Source organism: Topomyia yanbarensis, chromosome 3 (assembly GCF_030247195.1).
Source record: "Topomyia yanbarensis strain Yona2022 chromosome 3, ASM3024719v1, whole genome shotgun sequence".
Classification (NCBI taxonomy): Eukaryota; Metazoa; Arthropoda; class Insecta; order Diptera; family Culicidae; genus Topomyia; species Topomyia yanbarensis.
The window spans coordinates 361632115-361652237 of NC_080672.1; the positions used below are offsets into that span (position 1 = coordinate 361632115).

At 40.0% G+C, this 20123-nt stretch overlaps 1 protein-coding gene across 3 annotated transcripts in view; it reads right to left on the reverse strand.

The window, feature by feature from the left end:
- The window catches only part of LOC131693248 (supervillin), a 322482-nt gene that overhangs the window by 14762 nt on the left and 287597 nt on the right, over positions 1-20123 (reverse strand). For all 3 annotated transcript variants that reach the window (XM_058980923.1, XM_058980922.1, XM_058980924.1), the window contains 2 exons: positions 19244-19394; positions 5922-6689 (listed from right to left, as the gene is read on the reverse strand). In XM_058980923.1, coding sequence (XP_058836906.1) covers positions 5922-6689; positions 19244-19394 — 919 coding nt within the window. The remainder of the gene's footprint in view (positions 1-5921; positions 6690-19243; positions 19395-20123) is intronic.

The window sequence follows — 20123 nt, forward strand, 5'->3', positions numbered from 1 at the left end:
TCTAAAAATTTATTTTCCATAAATTAGGTGTAGTGAATTTTTAGCAGAATACACATTTTTTCAATTGTTGATAATTCTGAGAGACAAATGATAAATTACGAAGCCTGCGGAATCAAACACTACTATGCGTCTCCTTCAGACATATCATGAAAAATAATCTTTTTCATACCTCGGGCCAGAAAGAAGCAAAACAAGATATTCATTTTAAGAAAGTACTCCAATTTTGAAGTTTTATGAACTACAAGCGATCTTCCCGAACTGTTTAAAAAAGTGCAGCCGCTTTGAACATTATAACTTTAAGGGGTTATATACAAAGTTGGAACTCAAAAAATCGAAAAAGAAAATTATTGGATATTCTGAAAGTACATTGTTTCGAAAATATTTGTGCGAAGTTTAATCCAGATCGGAGCACCAGATTTCAAACTACAGCCGTTCGCAGCGCGCTAGTTCTTCCGCGAATGAAGTTAACCGTTGTGTGTCCGACGCGGTACCCGGGTACCTTTTTATGTTTCAATTAATTAAATTCCTATGTTTTATCCATAGCTGGAAATTGAAACTTTGTGACATCTTAGAACTTAACTAAGTCAAGCTTTTGGGTTAATAATATTGTTGATATAGTAAGGGTGGGAGTGAGGAGGGGCTCCTGAATTTTTTTACTACGTAACAGGCCGACGTGGGTACCCGGGTACCCACAAAACTAAAATGCCCATAACTAAGGTAATATTCAACCGATTTCGATACTTTTGGCCGTTTTGGATTCAGGAACTCATCCACTTTTGGACTTGGTAAAACTGAATCGGGCTACTTCATTCGGTTCCCGGGAATCCGGGTTTCCGGAAGCAGGTTCCCGGTCTGGGGTACTATTTGCGAACTTCAATGGAATACTAGCAATGTGGGTATCAAAGTTCTTGGAATTGTATCAGTAGGCTGAATCTATTGGTTTTGGAACCTTTTAGTGATTTGACCCCGGAACGGACATTCCGGAGCAGGTTCCCGTGGGGCCGTGAGCGGCCATTCTGTTCCAATTCCATTTTTCAAATTGCCATAGGGTCCTGTAACAATAAAAAACAGACTTCCGAGACAATTTAAAAAGTTTTGATACTCATATTGCTAGGACATGATTAAAATTTTCAAATCAGATCCTAGTACTGGAACATTTCTCCGGAAAATCCGGATTACCAAAAACCAGATCCATTATTCCGGTTCTGTTGTACAGAATCAAAAAGTGGACGAGTTCCTGAATCCAAAACATCTAAAAGTGTCCAAATCGGTTAAAGGAAGCCATAGTTATGAGCATTTCAATTCGTGGGTACCCGGGTACCCACGTTGGCCTGTTAAAGGTGTTTTTTTTGTTGGACACATAACTGTTAACACAAAAATTTAAACGCAATTATTTCGGAACTAAGTGAAAAGTATCGTTGTGGTGAACGTGATACTCAGAAACTATTCATCCGATTTTCACAAATTTTCGTGTACTTGAACTTGAACATTCTCGTGTACTTGAACGGTTCCTTTTTCGTTCAAAAATTTTCGATTCTTTGGAACAAATTTTTGATTTAAATTTTGAACACCACAGCGCTCAATTTTTTGGTCAACATGTTTTTTTGCAGGAAATTTTTTTTATTGGGAAACCGATCCGTTAAAGTACACCGTAATACATTTGTCTTCAATAATCTTTTTACTTTTTTGATTTTAGTTGATCGGTTCGGCTTGGAGAGCGTTTACCTTTTACCTCTGCCAAAAACACGCTTCAGAAGATAAGCCATAACTCCGGCAACATTGAATATTTAATTTTTAATTCAACTTGTTTTTTTCGAATTTCAATAAGACTGTCTTTCGCTTTTTCAAATAAAATTTGCATAAAACACTTTTAAAAAGTCACGAGCTTAACTTATTTTCGCCACAACTTTTTATATAAACCCTTAATTTAAGGGGTTATATATGTTGAGGTTGGTCCAAAAGTCAATTTTTTCATCCTTTTATCGTAAAGTTCAGGCTCTTAAGAATCGTAGTCACGGCAAACCTCTTTGAAAAAAAACGTGTTTTGCGGAAATTGCTATAACTTTGACAATTATTGATATTTTTTTTGTTCTCAAGTAAATTTTGCAAATTGAACATTGTACTTCGCTAGACGTATAACAAGTATTTCATAAAAATATGGCTACATACCTTTACAAAAATTCAAACTTTTTCCCTTTTTCCCGCATCTTAACATATATAATCCCTTAACATACGATTTATTATTTGGTTTGTATCGACTAAATCGGAAGGCAAGTATAAGTCCAGCCTTTCAAATCAAACCATTTCAATTCTTAACTAAAAATTATACTCATTTGAATAAAATCTTTGAAGTTCTGAATGAAATCGAACTTTCGTCTTCAAGACATAATGTTTGCAGAAGACTCTATTCAACCTGTTTGCAAGCAATAAGCGTTAAATCATAAAAAATTCAAAATAAAATTTTGAGGTTTTGTCCAGCTAGGCGACACTGCGATACATTGTACCTATCTTTTGCTTTTGGTTCCAGATGTCCAACAAACAACGATAGCTGAAGAATCACTTGATACGAGAGAATAAGCTGAACAAGAATTGTTGAAACCATTATCCGGCGAAATTGTTTTTTGTTTGACTGATTCCGTTCAATGCCTAGATCCCAAGTCCGGGATAGATCCCCTGTCCAGACCTGATCTGAATTAGTTTAGTCTGGATCAGGACTAGATCACGGACTAACCCATCCCCGCACCTGAGTAAGGCACAGACCTGGGTTTAAATCCATACAAGTGTCTGGATCCGGCGGATATGTGAATCCAAACCGTAGGTCTTGCTTCCCGTACAGGACTGTTTATATTTTGTCAAATATTTTAAATTAACAATATGGTCCACTCCTCTGCTTCACAACAGACGTCACACTAGCGCCGCAGTAACATAAAAGATCACTAGTACACTACAAATTTTGTGATATGTAAATGACAGATCTTCATCAATAGTTGCCCACGGTACAATAGTACAAGGTGGAAACAGTAGAAAAAAACCCACATGACGTCATTCTCAAGATTGTTTTGTATAAATAAAGGAAATAATAATGCAAAATACACAAATTTGACCCAGAGACTTGTAGAGTTTCTCGCAGAAGCCAAACAAACTGTTAATAAGTGCTGCCAAACCGGTCATTGCATTGTACAACATTAGAAATAACGATTCTTTACAATATTGAAACAAGCTCCTTCAAGAACTTACGCAAAGTGTACAGGATTTATAGTAAGGTATGAATTTAGTGTAGTCGTTTATATTATCTTGACTGGGTGCTATGATTATGCTACGTCCGCAATTTTTTGTATAACGTGTCATAAATGCAAAATATTGAAAGTTGGTTGAATTCATTTTTTGCACAAAGTTTAAGAAAAGTGATGGGTAGACCGAAATGTGCGGTATCTGATTGTTCCAGCTCCAGAAATGCTCCGTCATCTTTGTAATTCTTCCGGATAAATGCTGTATATAGGTAATTTAAAGTAGAGAACCATTTATCATAGAGAACCAAATAGGATTAACATTTTTGAAATATTGAGAAGTAGATGTCTGGGTAACATTTTGCTGCAATCCTTCTCTCAGTAAAAATAGCGTTATTTGCTCCCTGCATTTCCGATTTTCTTAATCCACAAAATAAATCACAAGGGTAAGCGTTAATTCATATTGATTTAACGAATTTTCATTAAATAATTTTAATCCTAGGGTATATCTCCATGTTCCCTCATCCGTTTTCCCGATCAGAAACACTTTCTGCATCCGAATGTGCAAACAATGATGTTTATCTTGTGGAAAATGAGAATATAATCTGTTTCTAAGACGAATTTAACGTTGTATATAAAATGGAAGTGAATGGATGTCCGATGGATCATCCGGTTCCATGTATTTGGAAGAAATCTCCTTGTTTTCCTCCCAATTTACCGTGTAAATGATTTGTTTTCCTCCCAATTCAAACGTCAAAATGGCACGCAGCTGGATAAGTCTATGTAACACAGCTCGCAGTTTTCAGTTGCAGCTTGATTTCTCGCACTTTGAAAGTGCGGAGTCCAGGTTGGCGCATTAATAACAGAAAACTGTGGAATTCTGTGCAGTTTTAAAAGTCTGTGCAACACATTGCAAATATGTGTAACACAAAATCTGTGCACCTGGCATCCCTGCAATCGATTTCATTTTGACAGTTAATTTCACAGTACACGCTAAATGCAGGTAAGCTAAACATGATTGACACACGTTTGTGTCTTCTATGATTGGTATGAGATTTGCAAGAGTGCACTATATTGTTATTTATAATTTTTGACAATTACTCAGTTTTGTTAAATAAGATAAAAGGACGTAATCTTCCTATTAAAAATTTAAGTTTTATGATAGTTTTATAATAACTCATAAAACTTAGATTACATTTGTAGCGTGTTATAAAATTTCAATTCCATATCAACTTTTGAATAGGGCTAATTACATTTGTAAACAAACTTTTGTTTTGTTGATTTCTTTTAATTTGTTATAATTTTAACACAGAAAACACTTTTTGATTCTAACAAGGGTAAACATGTCGATTCGTGTGTATTTTTCAAGAAATTCAACTCGGCAGCGGAATAATGAGCGAAATAAGTTTGTTTCAAAAATCTCATTAGCCCTTTTGAGAAATTAATATTGAATTGTTACTTGGACTGACAATTTAGTGAACTTATTTTCACTGATTTATTCTTTCCCCTAGGGCCATTCATCAATTTCGGATTCAGTTCGAAGAAAAAAAAAAAGAACAACGACCTTCTAATGTATCAGGAACTTGAGACACGATAGGTCGAAAAAATTACATGTATACTATCGCCTCTTAGTGGAAGCTTTGAAACTTTGCCGAAAATACCGACTTGATAAAAAACCAGTAAATTGTGATACAGTAGGTAAAAAAATGACATGTTTACTAGCGCCGCCTAATGGCAGTATTCTGAAATATTCTGTAACCGCTTCGTAAGTTTTGATCTTTTGAGCAACTTCGTCGAAGACTCAGACTTTCTAAAATATATATGGATCTTGAGATATAGTAAGCTGAAAAAATAACATACTCACTGGCGCTACCTGGCGGTAGAATTTCATTTCAATATATTTGATCTGCCATAGGCTAACTCTGGATCTCCTGAACAAGTTTGTCCAAGAGAGCAACCCTCTATATTATCGAGATTACGAGATATGTTGAACAGAAGATTGTTTTGTCAAAGCTCCCATATAACCCCCCCCCCCCCCCCCCCAGTGTATAAAAATGATTATTATATCTTGTCCAGAACATGTTATCAAAAGTTTGTACAAAGTACAACAGTGTGAGTGCTCGAGGGTCAATAAAACAAATTTTGATTCAAAATAATGCAATTTTTTGTTTACAATAGCATTTAAAACAACCTAGAATCATGGTTATTGGAGATAAAAAGATGTGTGACCAGAATTATACAATAAAATAACCAGAACAATACAAAAATAAAACTCATAATTCAAAGTCAATATTTGAAAGATTGTTGCGTTTTACTAGACAAATATTTTATGGTGGTGCATCTACCCTATAGTGCATGAATGCAATTTCCCGGACAAACTTACACGATTGAACATGACGGCTATGGATCAAATGATGTACTAGTTTCGAATATCAGGAACAAATCCTCGATTAAAATGATATAAAATAATAGGATAATTTCAGTTGCATTATCAGATGATCAAAATCAATTATTATTGTGTCAACTCTTAACCCAGATCCATCCATATGTACTAATAAATCTACATCCAGATCAACAACAATCGCGCGCAGTAACTATTGTGTCACTCAGCGCGGGGCAGCGTAGGGAAAATACGAACAGGGCACAGAGAGCAGGATATGTCAGTAGGGAAAAAAACTTACAACACACACTTACTTGATTCTAGTTTGAGTCTCTTCAACTCTTTGTCGGCGATACCTGTTTTGATTTCGGTGTATTCCGTCTGCAGATCGTCCCGAGCAGCCAGCTTCTTGAGCGGATTCTTCGACATGGCCCCGCGACGTTTCGGACCCTGTACGATCTTCTTCTGCGTCAGCCGCTGCTGGCTGTCCACCTTGAGCGTGTCGAAATCTCCGATGACAACCTCCGCCGCCGAACTGCTACTAAGACTGCTGCTGGTGATGTTGGTGTAACTGCTTCTACTGGTGATGGCGCTAGTAGCTGATACGGTTTTCTCGACTTTGGTGAAAAAGTTGCCAAAGCTTTCGTCGTCCAGCTTTGGAATGGAAACCTTTGAACCGCCGGCAGCATGGGACTTAAGATCCCCACCGGCAACCCCGGTGGCGCACGAGGGCACCCCGGGAACACTAATGCTACGCTTCATAAAACTGTCCGCTCCCATTCCCCCGGTTCGCTGTTGATTCAGTTGACTAGATAGTTGTTGACCTACGGCGGCCAGTGCTGCTACGGCCGGTGGCGACGGTCCGTTCGGGATTGTGGCGGGACTGTAAACCGTCGATGATGAGGTCACCGAAGACACCATCATCGACGGGCTCTTGGCGAGGCCCAGCTGAGGCGGGTTGACACTGCGGAACACGCTCATCGGTGGCGACTGCTTCGTGTCGGATTTGATGAACGGCAACTTGGGCAGTTGGCTGGCAGCCATCCGGCCCGCCACTGTAAAGTTGGTGGCATCCGAGAGTTCTGAAAATGTAGCAAAGAAAAGGTGATAATTGCGCTCTGATGCCGGATCATTAATTGCTAAAAACGAGCGTTTAGGTCTTATAAATGCCGTGCAAATGTTTGCGAGTTAATGGACCATCACTAGGTAGAGCGAATGATGGGGCTTCACACTGTTTCAAATACAGTGTTGTGCATCCAAGCATCACCGTTGTTGCTGAGTGGATGCATTTTAATGTTTCGCGCTACCGACCTACATAGAAGTTTGTCATTTTTGCAAGTTACCTTGACTGCTACTGAAAAAGGCACTCGGTTGGCAGTTTTGACGTGATGGGCCAATTTCATGCCGCTATAAACAGGGTTACCTGTTCAATCTTGCTCGAAACAAAGATGTTTATTGCGATGTAACGCGAAGTCACGAGTTCGGTTGCGATAACCGATAATAATCGATAAACTGAATCTGTGATAAGACTGGTTTAGGAAGGGATGAATCACATACTGCATTGGGGCGGAATTTTCCAAATCCAAACTGGTCGACGTTTATTTTACGTAGGTAGGGTAACGCTGCGTTTTATGGAAACTACATTTTGAAACATGGATGGCATTATTGTAATTACACATTAGATTATCGTTTTTCTCCAAATGCGCATCAGAAATTCAGCTTCATCGAACATCGACATCGAAACGTCATTGATTTCATTGATGTTGAAACTACTGCCGAGTTAGACTTTTCAGAACAGTATTAGTCCGATTTCATGATGATATTTCAGTAAGTGTTTATTTTCGGGAAAATCTAACTTTTCACTGACACCTAATTTAGTTATTCTACGGTTGTGCTAAAGCCTTATTAAAATTGTGGTATTTTTAACAGTAGCTAATAACAACGTGTAAAAAACTTAAAATCTAAATATAAATATTCGGGAAAGCAATCAGGGTAAAAACAGATAAATGTCGGGTCTACGCATATGCGCACAGTGACTCGGCTTAGAGTAAAAGGAGGACTTTGTCATTTTAATGCAAATAACATGTTTTTATGTAATTTTACACGCTGAAGTCGGTTTTAATATTTAAAAATTTTGAAAATAAACGTTTATTAGTCATTAGGCTCAAAAATTTTCATTATTTCCAAAATTTTCTTAGAATTTAGTAATTTTCGTGTGCTGAATTGTTTGTGATATAAAAAGTTATTATAAAAAACCTTCCTTACTCATTAGTGAAGTTCCATAATTTATTTTGAAAGAAATATTTCTGCTCACGCAATGAAATCAAAATCCTCTACTTTGTCGTTTTATCAGAAAGAGAATCGAAAGTCGGAAAGCGTTCGATCATTCTCATTTCGAATTGCAAGTTCTTTGAAACTAGTGAACTGCAACTAGCCGGGCCTCTGAGACCCCTTGGCTTTTTGAGGGTTAATATCCTCCATTGACAGTTGTTTTTTTTTATAATTTTGACTGCTTATTGGAGTTTACGAAAAATTAACAGAGACTAATTTTGGAGAGTAAAGATTATTTTTAAGTCGGTTGTCACGGTAAAGATGGACAAGTCTGTTTATGCTAAGACACATGCTGGTGAACTCGGGTGATTCGTAGGTATGCTGCCTAAGCTCGACCCTCATCAGCAGAAGACAAAAGCTAAGCCCGTACGATATTAAGCCTGTTCTAATGACCCTGCCACTTCTAATTTTCCGATCTGTTTACGTCACATCCTTGCTCTCACTTGAGTACTATGGCTCTAATTTTCATAACTTTTCCAACCCAGTAATCTCCAGCTAATTGAATGTCGTTAAAATATAAAAAAACTTATTTTAAATAGACAATCTAAAGCTTTCAAATAATCATAGTGCAATCGCTGTTGTTGTTATGGAATTACAAATTCGTACTAAATCAAATATCATGACAAACAGCTATCTAAACAGCAATTTAACTAGCTAGAGACTTATTTTCGGTGATTTTACGATAACAATTTATTCAAATAAATAAGTTTTCTGTACCAATACTATAAAACTGTTTCTTCAACCTGAAATAACCGGATGAAGTGTCTATGATCACATTATGCAAAAAACACTGGAGTTATGCCTTTCAATAGGCTATCAAAAATTTATCTTTCGTCCTAAAATTTCGTGGAAATATCTCTGATAGCTAAAACGATTTGCGAAAATATTGCGCTAATCTCATATTTGGACTTAAGTCCGGACTCGTCCCACTGTAATACAGCTTCATTTGATCGTACAGCACCTCATCTACCACTTGTGTACTGTTAACTTTGCTTACAGGAAGCAACGTATAATTTCTATGATGTACAGTTTCCATAATTTTTTGCTACCAATTTTTGCTTTTAGTTTTTTTTTTTTTTTATTCAAATCGTTTATTTGATAAGGCACGTTGCGTTAGCTTAAAGGTGCCAATTTTGTTTTGTTTTACATTTTAAATTGCTTAAAACTAGGGGATTACATATTGATTTTTTAAAAATGAAACTAATGCGATTTTATAGCTATCTTATATATCTACACAAGGGGATAATATTGTTTTCGTAAGATTAGGGGGGTCATTTAGTTTATGTGGCAATATGGTTTGACATTTTTATCAGTGAGATTATTGGAGCAAATAATGTTTAATTAAGGGGGACAATTTTTTACGACTAACTTAAAACTAGGAATAACTAGAGGGCATGATTGAATTTTGTAAAGATTCGTAATTATAGTTATTTTTGTGGGTAGTAGAGTTGGGCAATTTCAACGAGATTATATAATATAATAGTTAAAACTACAAGAGACAAGAAGAGCTAAATGCTTCGTGATGATATTGGGGGGGGGGGGGGGGGGTAGGGGTGTTACTTCTGGGTATAAGAGTCAGGGGAGGGAGGGTAGACAAAGATGGCAGGGAGAGAAAATTATTTCAGTTTCAGGCATCGTGAGATCAACGGATGGATTACAAACTCGGGTGGCCTTCATCAGGGGAATCATGTACTGGGACGCCGGGTGGTCCTCCTCAAGATGGCAGGGGTTTTTCCAGACGATTTCGTAGTACGGCTCAGATGTGGATCGGCTACATTTCGAGTTAAGCGTGTTATGTTCGTGCCGTAGGTCCCGTGTTTGTTGGCTCATTCGATACAGATGGTTTGATACAGGTGGAAGAGCGTTCTGAGAATGATAAGGAGATAACAAGGGGCAGTTAGACTTGTATATTGATGGTTTTCACAAAGGTGTATATAAGGGACATATAGAGAACATCGCGGCTTGCCAGCACATCTCGAACCGGGACGTTGGTTGGTCTTCCTCGGGCCCGCAGGGTATCCATTAGCCGAGACCTAGCGGAACTGTACTCGGTGCACGCCCAGACAATGTGCTCGATGTCGTGATAGCCGTCGCCACAAGCGCAGATACCACTATCCACGAGCCCAATACGCCGGAGATGTGCATCCAGCGTGTAATGGTTTGCCATGAGTCGGGACATCACACGAATGAAGTCACGACCCACATCCATCCCCTTGAACCAAGGTTTCGTCGATACCTTAGGGATTATCGAATGTAGCCACCTTCCCAGCTCTCCACTGCTCCACGAAGTTTGCCAACTTTCGAGGGTTCTCTGATGAGTAATACTGAAAAATTCGCTGAAGCAAATTGGTCTTTCGTAAACGTCTCCTTCTAAGGCACCCACCTTAGCTAAGGAGTCTGCCTTCTCATTGCCCGGAATGGAGCAATGAGAAGGGACCCATACCAAGGTAATCTGGAAAGAGTTGTCAGATAAAGCACTCAGTAGCTCCCGTATTTTCCCCAAAAAATACGAGGAGTGCTTGCCTTGTTTCATCGAGCGAATAGCGTCAATGGAACTGAGGCTATCCGAAACGATGAAGTAATGGTCTGCGGGTAATGTTTCAATGACTCCAAGGGTATACTGAATGGCAGCTAGTTCTGCGGCGTAAACTGAAGCAGGGTCACTGAGTTTGTAGGAGGCGGTGAACTTTTGATTGAAAATACCGAAGCCAGTGGATCCTTCGAGGTTTGATCCGTCAGTATAAAACATCTTAGAACAGTCGACTTCTCGGAATTTATTATAAAAAATGTTTGGAACCACTTGTGGGCGTATGTGGTCCGGAATTCCACTAATCTCGTCTTTCATGGATGTGTCGAAGAAAACAGTAGATTCAGAAGTATTTATGAAATGCACACGGTTGGGATTGTAAGAAGAAGGGTTAATATTCTGCGCCATGTAGTCAAAGTACAGGGACATGAAACGGGTCTGAGAATTGAGCTCAACAAGCCTTTCGAAATTTTCAATCACGACCGGGTTCAAGATATCGCATCGAATGAGCAATCGATATGAGAGTTCCCAAAATCGATTTTTCAACGGGAGAACGCCCGACAGCACTTCGAGACTCATCGTATGGGTCGACTGCATGCACCCTAAGGCGATACGCAAACAACGATACTGAATTCTTTCGAGTTTGATGAAATGTATGTTCGCGGCGCAGCGAAAGCAGAAGCTTCCGTATTCCATTACCGACAGTATCGTTGTTTGATACAACCTAATTAGGTCTCCTGGGTGGGCACCCCACCATGTTCCGGTTATTGTACGAAGAAAGTTGATCCTTTGTTGGCATTTCTGTTTCAGATACCGAATATGGCATCCCCAAGTACCTTTCGAGTCGAACCAGACCCCTAGATATTTTACTGTGAAGACCTGAGCGATAGTTTGACCCATTAATAGAAGCTGTAGTTGTGCTGGTTCACGCTTCCTTGAAAATACAACTAGCTCAGTTTTCTCCGTGGAGAATTCGATACCCAGCTTAATAGCCCAAGCAGACAAATTGTCCAAGGTATTCTGTAATGGTCCTTGTAGATCGACAGCTTTGGGTCCCGTAACAGACACCACGCCATCGTCTGCAAGTTGCCTTAACGTGCAGGAATTGTCAAGACATTCATCAATGTCGTTGACATAGAAATTGTATAAAAGGGGGCTTAGACATGAGCCCTGGGGAAGGCCCATGTAGCTAAATCGTGATGTCGATAAGTCACCATGCGAAAAATGCATGTGCTTTTCCGACAACAAGTTTAGTAAAAAGTTGTTTAAAGTCGCTGAAAGACCATGCTGGTGCAGCTTCTCTGAAAGAATGTTGATCGAAACTGAATCAAAAGCCCCCTTAATATCTAGGAACACTGATGCCATCTGCTCTTTGCTAGCATAGGCCATTTGAATTTCAGTTGAGAGCAACGCAAGACAATCGTTCGTCCCTTTGCCTTTGCGAAAGCCAAATTGTGTATCTGACAGTGAGCCATTTGCTTCGACCCAATTGTCGAGGCGGGATAGGATCATTTTCTCGAACAACTTCCGGATACAGGATAGCATTGCGATCGGACGGTACGAATTGTGGTCGGAGGCTGGTTTTCCTGGTTTTTGGATGGCGATGACCTTCACTTGTCTCCAATCGAGTGGGACAATGTTAGCCTCGAGAAACTTATTAAATAAGTTCAACAAGTGTCTCTTGGCAGAGTCAGGCAGATTCTTCAACAAGTTGAATTTGATTCTGTCTGGCCCCGGAGCTTTATTGTTACACGACAAGAGAGCAAGTGAGAACTCCACCATCGAAAAAGGTGTTTCGTTCGCGCTATCGTGAGGAGACGCGGCGCGGTAAATCTTCTGTGCCGGGGCGGAATCCGGACAAACCTTCTTGGCGAAATCGAATATCCAACGGTTTGAATATTCCACGCTCTCATTAGTACTGTTTCGATTTCGCATACGTCGGGCTGTTCCCCAAAGAGTGCTCATCGATGTTTCTCTCGTTAATCCGTCGACGAACCGGCGCCAATAATCGCGTTTTTTGGCTTTCATCAAACTCTTCATTCGCTTGTCTAACGTCGCGTACTGTCGAAAACTGGCGGGTAACCCGTCGTTCCGGAAGGTCTTAAACGCGGCGGCCTTCTCTGCGTACACGTCTGAGCACTCTTTATCCCACCAGGGATTGGGAGAACGTTTTTGTATGTTCGCGCCGGGTACTGGCCTAGTCTGAGCTTGATTCGCGCTGTCGAGAATCAAGCCAGCCAAAAAGCTGTACTCTTCCTCCGGAGGAAGTTCTTGGGTAGATTCGATGTTGTCGGATATCGCGGCAGCATAGCTCTTCCAATCGATATTTCGTGTGAGGTCATACGAAATATTGATTGATTTCAATGGCCTTGAACCGTTATTGATTGAGACTACAATCGGCAGATGGTCGCTGCCGTGGGGATCAGGAATTACCTTCCACGTGCAATTTAACCGCAGCGATGTTGAGCAAAGGGACAAGTCTAAGGCGCTCGGGCGCGCTGGAGGAGCAGGAATCCGTGTCATTTCACCCGTGTTTAAAATTGTCAAATTGAAGTTATCGCAAAGATCCTGAATTAAGGAAGACCGGTTATCATCATAGAGGCAACCCCATGCTGCACCGTGAGAGTTAAAGTCTCCTAAAACTAGTCGCGGTGCTGGCAGGGATTCTAAGATGTCTTGTAGCCGTCGGTGCCCAACCGCGGTGTTGGGGGGAATATATATGGAAGCTATGCAAAGGCTTTTGCCTTTGGTTGTTACTTGACAAGCGACAACTTCAATACCTGTTATCGAGGGAAGGTTAATTCTGTAGAAGGAATAGCACTTTTTGATCCCCAAAAGCACTCCTCCATAGGGGGTGTCTCGATCCAGGCGAATAATATTAAAGTCGTGGAAGTTGAGTTCTATGTCGGAAGTTAACCAAGTTTCACATAATGCAAATGCATCGCAACTCAAATTATTTATTAAAATTTTGAAGGAATCGATTTTCGGGATGATACTTCTGCAATTCCACTGTAGAACAGTGATCAAATCCGTGACCTCGTTCGATGAGTTAGCCATCGAAGGATACAATCGCTGAGAGGAGGGGCCATTTAGCAGTCAACTGCTTCAAAAATGTTCTCACTGTAGGGAGAAAAGCTAACATAAGACTTTTAATAGGATCAGTAATATTGAAAGTTTTTATTATCCAGTCCACTATGTCCGAGAGTTTTATAATTCCAGTGCTGTGATTACTCTCGAACTGAAACAAAGGAACACTTGGGATTTTTGATGTTCCTGGAAGTGCTGGGAACTCCTTCTCTGAGCTTAATCCTCCGAGACCAGGAGCTAATTGCTTCGGTTTGGTTGCAACACTTCCAATAGATGTGACTTTCGGAGCCCCCTCAAGGGACACCTTCTGGCCTTTACAAGGAACTTTACGAGAGGAAGTGTTCCTCCTCTTCCTATAAATTCTAGGCACCCTAGTAGATGTTCCCTCTTGTGGGTTATCAGCCTCGCCCTCGTCAGGAGGCAAGTGAGTATAGATGTTTGCTGAGGATGGTGGCGTAGCATTCTTTAACATTTCTGCGAAAGAATGTTTGGATCGTCCCGCAAGGGAACGTTTCAGTTTATCCCCGCGTAGTTTGTACGCGGGACATGCCGAGATATCATGCAGACTCTCCGCACAGTAAGGACACTTTTCGGCTTGCTTACTGCACGAATCATCTAGATGATTCTCCCCGCATTTTCCACAGCGGGCCTTGTTGCTACAATGGGTGGCTGTGTGACCCAGTTGTTTACACTTTGTGCAATTCATGACCCGCGGCACAAACAGACGCACATGCAGACGAACCTTGTGCAAGAGGACGAAATTTGGCAAAGCGGTACCAGCGAAGGTCACCCGATAAGAGTTTGATTGGGGGTACGTTTTTGAACCATCCCCCGCAACTACTACTGAGTGCAAACGTTTGCACTCAAGTATTTTAACTGGCTGAAGTAAGCGGTCTCTGAATCGGCCAACCCCGTACTTCAGCAGATCCTCGCACGTCAAACTCTCATCGGTTACGACGCCTTCGGATTGTACTCTTACAGCCGGAATATACACGTTATAATCCCGCGTAAAGTGCTCACAGCAAGCAATATCGTTTGCCTGCTTTGAGTTGGCTAGCAACACCCTTATCTTGTCTGAGCGGACCTTTGAAATTTCGGTCACAGCCGAGAACCGTTCCGTCAGGTCTCTAGAAATCTGAAGAAGATTCAGTGATTTAGTCTTGGGCCGAAAGAAGACCACAAATGGACCAGTTGAGAGTTCTGGATAGCATTTGGGCCGGGGGGGAGCCTTAGAAGTTGAACCCGATTCAACTTCCATTTGACCATCCGGAGAGGGAACCATAGAAAACGTCAACGCACGGGGTCAGCGCCCGCGCAGACGGAAGAAAGCAATAAATGTGTTACAAAAGACAAAAACCACTTAGCTTTAAACTGGTGTCCAACGACGAACCGATCCAGCTTATACAGCTGGCTATTGTTTAATCCTCACACGCGAACAAAAGACTGAGGACCGAACCGAACTGGCAAAATAACCTTGAATGCGGATTAAAACTATTCTTTATCGCCTCACACAGCACTACGGACTAGAAAAAACAACCTCTGTCTCGATGGAGAGCTCGAAAACGAATGAGCTTTTAGTTTATATTCACACGAGGAATTTAATGCTGCAACTATGATTGCCAATTTATTTCCAAGGAGTGTGATGAAACAGCAGAGGAATATCAATAGGTAATTCAGGAGTGCGACTAAAATGTTGAGGCTGGTGAACAAAACTGAGAACTAGTTATATTTAATCAAAATATTTTTTTTTTTTTTTGAGTATTTGTTTATAAAATCGCTTTCTAAGAATTTTTTCGCTGTCAGTTTTAAAATCAGTGAACTTAGAAATTGTAAGGATCACTTCAGATCTCAATTAGGGTTGTGGTACCGGTAGTACTGCGAATAGCGACCCATTATTGCTACCGTAATACCGGTACGGAACAAAAGCCAGAACCGATATTTTCGGTACTATACAATTTTTCTATGGAAAATATGTCGAATCTATAGCGGGACTCGTTTCCAAATATCGGTCTGCATGGTGGCTTTTAATTATATTTACTTATATTCTAGATAAATCGTTCAGCTTACGCCTTTGTGGGGAAATTAGGTGGGGCCATCATCATAATAATTCTAGAAGTTCTCCCGTTGTACTGCACGATATGTTTAAATTCCTGCACTGTTTGGTCGAAATAAAATTTCAGCTATCTACTAAAATTTCAAAGTATTCACATCTAGCATAAGAGTAAAAAATTGTTTTATTTTTTTTATTAGCGACATTCTGATTGGTTCACTGGGTAGTGCGGGCTGTGGTCTAAGTCATGTCTGTATTTGGTTTGTGCATAAAGCTTTATCTATAAAAGAACGGACAGCGATTTAGTAGCTTACAATTTTAGAGTTGGTGAACTGCTTCGAACGGAGCGATTCGTAATTTTGGTGATCGGAAAAGTCAACGAAACACCATAGTTTACAGGAAATTAGGAGCCTTGGTATGCATAAAAGCCGAAACCAATTTACAGCAAAGCGATTTACTGTTGATAATAGGCTTTCTTATATTTACCATTTGTTGAAGTCGACGAAATTCGCACCGCTTAGTAGTTATTGAATTCAAAGTGGCCTAGCTTTCTAAATAAAAGAATCACCATTGCGAAAAATAGCTTCTGCTGCAATGAGACATCAGTTTGAGCATTTAATTTCACTTAGAAGCGTTTCTCGAATCTTTAGAAAAAAATCATTCGAGTACCGATACTACCGGTACTTTACCGGTACTAGGGGCTTCAGTACCGCAGTACCGGTTCTCGCGAAAATGGGTCGGTACTACGAAGTCTAATCTCAATAGCATCGAAAGCGTCTAATAATTTCATATCTCAATCCTATAAGTTGAGGTTTGTTACGTAAAATCCCACAGAAAAAACACGTCCATCCACGCGAATCTAAAAACGAAAACGCTTTCAACAATTCAAAAACAGAAACTTAAAAGCAAGTCTTTCCCGCAAACGGGAAGCAATAACCATAATGACACGATATCTTCTCTTCCATTTGTCGGAGTGAGTGATGCCGAAATGATTTTGCTCACCCATATTTATAGATTAGAGTTACTTTGGTGTTGTTGTAATGGAACCATTTAACATGTTTTACGTACATTAAAAGATATCAGTAATCACTTTGAAAACTGAAACTAACAGAATGTAATATTCAATGTTCTGCGTAATTTTTTTCTAATAAAGGACACAGCTAAAAATATTGTCCGTTATACATTATTGCACCGTTGAGACCTAGCTGAACAAAAGGTCGTAATTTTTAAAATTTTCCCTTTTCCAAATATATTTACGAACATAAATTCGTCAAAGTCGTACACATTCGAACAATTTCACAATCTGAGTGTGTTAAGATTAATTAAATTGAAATCTAGAAGAATTAAATCATTGAAGTAATTGTATTTGTATTTTTGCTGTCAAATATAATGCAAAACATGGAAGATTATTTGTCTAGAAATATGGTTCTTTTATTCTGGGTAATCGTTGCGCGATTTTTTTTAATATTTGTTTATAGGACACGGTACAATGCGTTAGCTAAATGGAGGCAATGATGTAAAAAAAGAAAATTATAAAACGAGTATTGATAGTTGTTCATCACAAATCTTGCACCCGGCTTGCCGTTGCGCTTGCGAGACCTTTTCACGCGGGGGAGAAACTTGTGTTTTTTCTCAAACTACGTGTTGAGGGTCAATCATTTTACTTTCTCTATTGTAAACCTTCGTGTCATCATCATGGTTGCTACCTTCATGTACGCGAGCATTTTTTTTCTTGCTTCTTACCTTTGCGGATCATGAGTGTGAGCACTGATGGTATCGGTTGTTGATATTGAGATACTAGATGAAAAGCTGCATCTAGTATCTCAATATCAATCAGTGTTTATTATTGCAGCAACAAATTTGGCAACCGTTTGTGCTTCAGATCACAGGTATTTGAGACTGTGATTTGGATTTTATGTCTGTAGATGACTTTTCCTCAGCGGTTCCTGAGTAGGGTTGTCCGTTACCTTGTCAAAACTCAATGTGGTATATATAGCTGTGGCAGAGCACACGGTTTGCTAGTATTGGATACCAAAAATATGTAAACAATCCAGAAGCACAACGGATCGACGTCATAACGTTCACACGATTCAATGGGAGCGAAACGAACAATATGACGAAAGCAAGTCGATTTATTCTGTGATCACCAGGGCTGTTATGCACCTCAGAACAAATAAAGAGAAGAACAACAAACGCTCTTTGCACTTTTCATGCGAACCACCGCTCTTCTCTTTCACAATAAACCTCTTCACTCTGATGCGTGTTGCTCCCACACGTGTATTCTACTCCATGGCTGCACGCCACAAAGAGTAGAAATAAAGAGGCTCTTTAGTGTGTATCTTGGTCCCACGCGCACGTAGGTAGAGAAGGCAACCAAAAAACATTTTCAAAACGTTCTTCCGATCAAACTTTATCTGAATTCTCGACAAACATACGATTACGGCTTAAAATCCAACTGTCAAAATTCTCTTTGAAAGGAAATTCCGGACAAACCGTTACTGGCTAAACGCAGTTCATAGCAGTTAATGCAAGAGAAAACTTTTTTCTTTTGTTTACTATAAACATCTGTGATTGTCGGGTAACAGTTTGTCTGAAATTTCCTTTCAAAGAGAATTTTGACAGTTGGCTTTTAAGCCGTAATCATATGTTTGTCGATAATTGTAGTTTGATTCGCCTTTCTACCTGCTTTCCAGTGAAGGGAAGCACAAAAAGTGGCTCTTCAAGGTGACTCTTTGAACGAAATTGTGCAGCTCTTGGTGCACAGATCTTACTCTTTTTCGTTTTCAAGTTTCTCTTTGTGCGGTCGTTCTGCACATCGCAGTGCTTTTGTGCTGCTCTATTTTTAATCGGTGTATTTCGCTCTTTGTGGCTCATTGTGTGAGCAAATAACAAGCCTGGTGATCACTCATACTATTCATGTAAGATTCATCTTACGAATACCAAAGCGTCATCTTAACCACACCTGTATATACAGCATTGGTCAAGCTAAGACGCTCCAGTCTGTCATAGGTATATTATACCTATGATTTATCTGTGTAATGGTATTATCATTGCGGGGTCAGTAGGAGTGAAGGTGCCGGCCTTCCACACCTCACAACAAGAACACTAAGTAAAACATTTTTATTTTACTTTGTTGAGCGTTATCAGCATTGAATGACTGACATGGTCGAACTGGATGAAGGCGACTTTCGAAACTCTAAGCTCCATTGTCATCTACGGCAAATGGTCCACGTCATGAATGCTTGGACTTACGCGAAAGCACCGGAAGACAATAGCTTCGATGTTTGACAGAAGTCAAACTTCCTTCTTGTGCGACTTCTACATCTGGATGGATCAACATGACAAAATTAGAAAGAACAGTTTCCTTTGTTCTTCAAACAATGCTGATAAGATAAAAAAAAAGTAAATGGTTTTGCAAGATTGTTTCAAGCCAAAAGAGCTTGAAATTTTTCCAAAATGTGTCAAATAAACATGTTAAAATAACTCTTCAGTGTTTCATTGAAAGTCCTGAGTTAGAATCACTTAAAGATTTGAAGATGTCTATACGAACATTACGGTACATCCTTATTAACCTAATCTTCGTCAAGCTTGAGACACTATTATGCATCGAGTACAGATAATTCCTTCCGAGCTATACTTACCGACACGATTCTTCCAGTTCTCCGAAGACGTTTTGATCTTTCCGAGCCGGTCGGAAATGTTTCCGCCTTCGACGTCTGCCGGCCGACTGAACGGGCGTGGTGTGGCATTTTTCACCGGACTCTCGATCGATTTGGCAACGAGGATGGCATTCTGAAAAGTGAGAAAAAAAACAATGATATGATTTAGATTACGGTACAAAGTTACATAATTCCAGGCGGAGTTCAAATGCATAGGTATTTGAAACATTTTCCGCTTCGATGAAAGTGAAACCCAACCCCTCGACCAACGGTCAATCGCCTTGCGTTCAGCTCGGCATCAACATCGAACATAATGTGCGAACGAGTTCGATCGGTAATGATAATAATGATAGCGTCCGCTTGCAGCCACTTGTTCGCGCGCACTTTGCGATGACTGGCTAGCAGCCGATGGCCCGCGGTTAAACATACCATCAGCTTCGGCAGCAGACGCCAGGAAAATGGCTATTCGCACACATTAAAATTGATTATGATGAACCTTCGCGTGGTCAATCAAAGCTGACTGACTCCCCGAGTGTCATATGGCTCACGCAGCCAATTCAATCAAATCAAGTCAAGTGGCTGACTCATACGGAACGAGTCAATAAACGGGGGCACCGAGGAGCGCGACTCACACGGTCTGCTCATCTCGCTGCAAACATCAGTACATACAGTCCACTTTGAAGAAGGCTAATTGGGGTTGACCTTTGCATGGATTGTGGTTCGGGTTATTTTATTTCATTCGGGAAATTTACGAGAGGATCATTTTGTTAATCGTAATAGTACAACAAGCGATTTTAATGTTTTTGTTGTGTTATAAGCAATGCCATATGAAAAACTCTATTAGGATTTGAAAATCCTAGAT